Source organism: Pygoscelis adeliae, unplaced genomic scaffold (genome assembly GCF_000699105.1).
Source record: "Pygoscelis adeliae isolate BGI_AS28 unplaced genomic scaffold, ASM69910v1 Scaffold321, whole genome shotgun sequence".
In the NCBI taxonomy this organism is placed as follows: domain Eukaryota; kingdom Metazoa; phylum Chordata; class Aves; order Sphenisciformes; family Spheniscidae; genus Pygoscelis; species Pygoscelis adeliae.
Window position 1 is genome coordinate 620,475 of NW_008824039.1, and position 2,537 is coordinate 623,011.

General features: G+C 51.9%; 1 protein-coding gene across 1 annotated transcript in view; it reads right to left on the reverse strand.

The window, feature by feature from the left end:
• Positions 1 to 2,461: 2,461 nt before the first annotated feature.
• COL9A2 (collagen, type IX, alpha 2) overlaps positions 2,462 to 2,537 on the reverse strand; it is a 14,886-nt gene continuing 14,810 nt past the window's right edge. Inside the window, exon 25 of the mRNA XM_009333470.1 lies at positions 2,462 to 2,535. Coding sequence (XP_009331745.1) covers positions 2,462 to 2,535 — 74 coding nt within the window. The remainder of the gene's footprint in view (positions 2,536 to 2,537) is intronic.

A 2,537-nucleotide genomic window follows, 5' to 3' on the forward strand; every position in this document is an offset into this window, starting at 1 on the left:
CTGCCTCCGGCAGCCCTTTGTCCTTCTTGGAAGTGGCCTCCCCCTGCGCCAGGACCACAGCACTGCTCTCGCCCCTCGGGCCCTCCTTGTACCGGCGTCCCTGCAGCAAACCTCTGCACCCCGGTTCCCCTCTACCAGCATGTTCCAGCTGTGCCGCATTCATCCCGGAGTGGGGAGGGGCTGAGCGAGGGGGGTTCACCCTTTCCCCCCAAAGCGAAGGGGGGAGCACAGCCTTTGCAAAGCGCAGTCCTGTGCCTGAGGGGGGGGGAAGGCTGCAGCGAGCCCCTGCCGGGGATAAAAACTGGTTTTAGGGGCAACAGCCCAAGCGTGGGCTCCCTGGGAAGAGGGGGATTCAGCGGGCAGGCAGCTCCCTCTCGTGGGGGAAAAAAAAAAAAAAAAAAGAGATTATTTGGGCTGTGCAGCGGGACGTGGCCCCAGATGTGCAGCACAGCTGGAGCCCGGGGCAAGCCCAGCCTCGGGCTGTCCCCGAAGGTGTTTGCTAACCTGAATTCCTCCCCGAAAAGAATTAAGATGAATCTCCCCATTTGTCCAGAAATGGAGACAGGTGCTCAACAAGGCTCTTTCTTCCCCTCTCCTAATAACGATTTGTTATTATTTGGGGCAGAGATTGGACACTTTCCAGCTGTTTCATTTCCACAGATACTTGGGTTTCAATCTCTCTTGTCTCTGTAATGGCATCTAATCTGCTATTTATTGGATGAATATTTATGAGGGCTCTGATGAAGAGGCAGATTCGGAGCAGGTTTGCCACTTATTGGAAACAACCAGAGTCTGGCCCCTAATTAATATGCAGCCTTCTTAATTCCTTGATTAAATTCCAACTTGCAAATAAAATATTTGCATTTCACTTCCAATTTTGATTTTTTTAAAATAAAAGACAGTCCCCTTAAAGTTAGCTGATTGCACATTAAGTGACGAGGCAGTGGTTTGCAAAGGGCACGGAGGAGCTAATTTAAATGGAGAATGAGCGTAGGACACTTGTGAAGAGCCTGGGGACACGGGGACGGATAGGGATCCATCCAGGAAAATGCTCCGCTACACAGCGAGGTGCGTATGGGGAGGGAAGAGCACACGGTGCTGGGTCTGCCTGGGCTTGGATCTGGTCCTTGGCAGGATTAGCCCCCTCCAGCTGAAGCACGCCCGGGTGGGGCTGAGCCCGGTCCCCCTGCAGTCCCGTTCCGGCTGAGGTTTGCCGGCAGCCCCTGGGCCGGTGGCAGCGATGCTCTGTGCCGCAGGAGGGACCCGGCCAGCCTTTCCCCCCACCCTTCCCCAGGATTTGTTACCCTGCCAAGCCGAACATGCTTTGCTAATAAACAAAAATTGATTTTTATTTATCTTACAAAGCGAAGCCCCATTGCTCCCACCGCACAGCTTTAATCCTTTCTGCTGTCGATGGCAATAATGAGAAAGACACCTGCGGATCCTGTTAGAGCCGCAGGCCTCCTTTTTAACTGTTAAGAGATCAATACCTTTTGCGATACTGCTAATAGTTTTCTGGCCCACTTGATTGCGAGGGGACTTGGGTGGACTCGGCCTTATTTGAAGGTGCTCGATGCATTTCTGGGAAATTTGCTCAGCCTCCGACACGGGGGGCTCAGGGGTGGCAAATTCCTCTGCACGTTTGCAGTGGTGCAAGGGGGAAGAAAGGAGCTTTTGCTTAGGAAACCATATTATAGAGAGGCTGAAATTGTCCCCAGGGATGGGAATGAGCAATTGAGACACCCAATAAGGGGCTTGAAACAACAGAAAAACTAACTTCAGCCCTCAAGTAACAACCCCCCCCCACCACCAGTATAGTCTTGGTTTCATTCAAAGAAATCAACACGTCATTTCAGTTCGTTAACAATCCATCTCATTTTTATTGTCCATTCTTTAAAAAGTTGGTGTTTTTCTACTCATAGTTTATAAAATAATCCTATTTTACAAAGATTTACAGCTCTGTGAGTGCCCAGCAGTGAACAAGGCTGGATCTGGCAAGTCTCTTAAATAATCAAACCACAATTTTTGTTTGTTTGTTTTTTTTTTAAAAAAAAAAAAGAACAAAAAAAAGGAAATCGGCAATGAGCCGATTCAGCACCAAGCAGGACATAACAGAGTAAGAGGGTTTGTATAAAAGACAATTTATTTCTTTGGGAAGGGGCACAGGGAGCGAAGGATGGGCAGAGGGGGCAGGTAACGAACCCCAGTAATGAGGACAGAACTCGGGGTGACCTCTCTTTATTCTCCACCGTCCCCCGGGCTGTGGGAGGGGGGTGATACCTACACCAAATTAAATTCCCGAGGCTGCGTTTTCCCTCTGGTGGCTGTCCCGAGCCCAAGCGCCTTCCTGCAGCCGGGCCGGGCAGAGGTTGCTCCCTACGGATTTGCAGTTTTCTGGTCTCTTTGCTGCCAGCCCCGGCACGGGTTTGCCGGCCGGGTCTGCCACGGTGCTGGTGTCTCCTCAGTAGACGGGTCCCTTGACGGCCCCTGGCTCCGTCAGGCGCACGGCGGCGTACGCCGAGGCTCCCAGGCAGGCG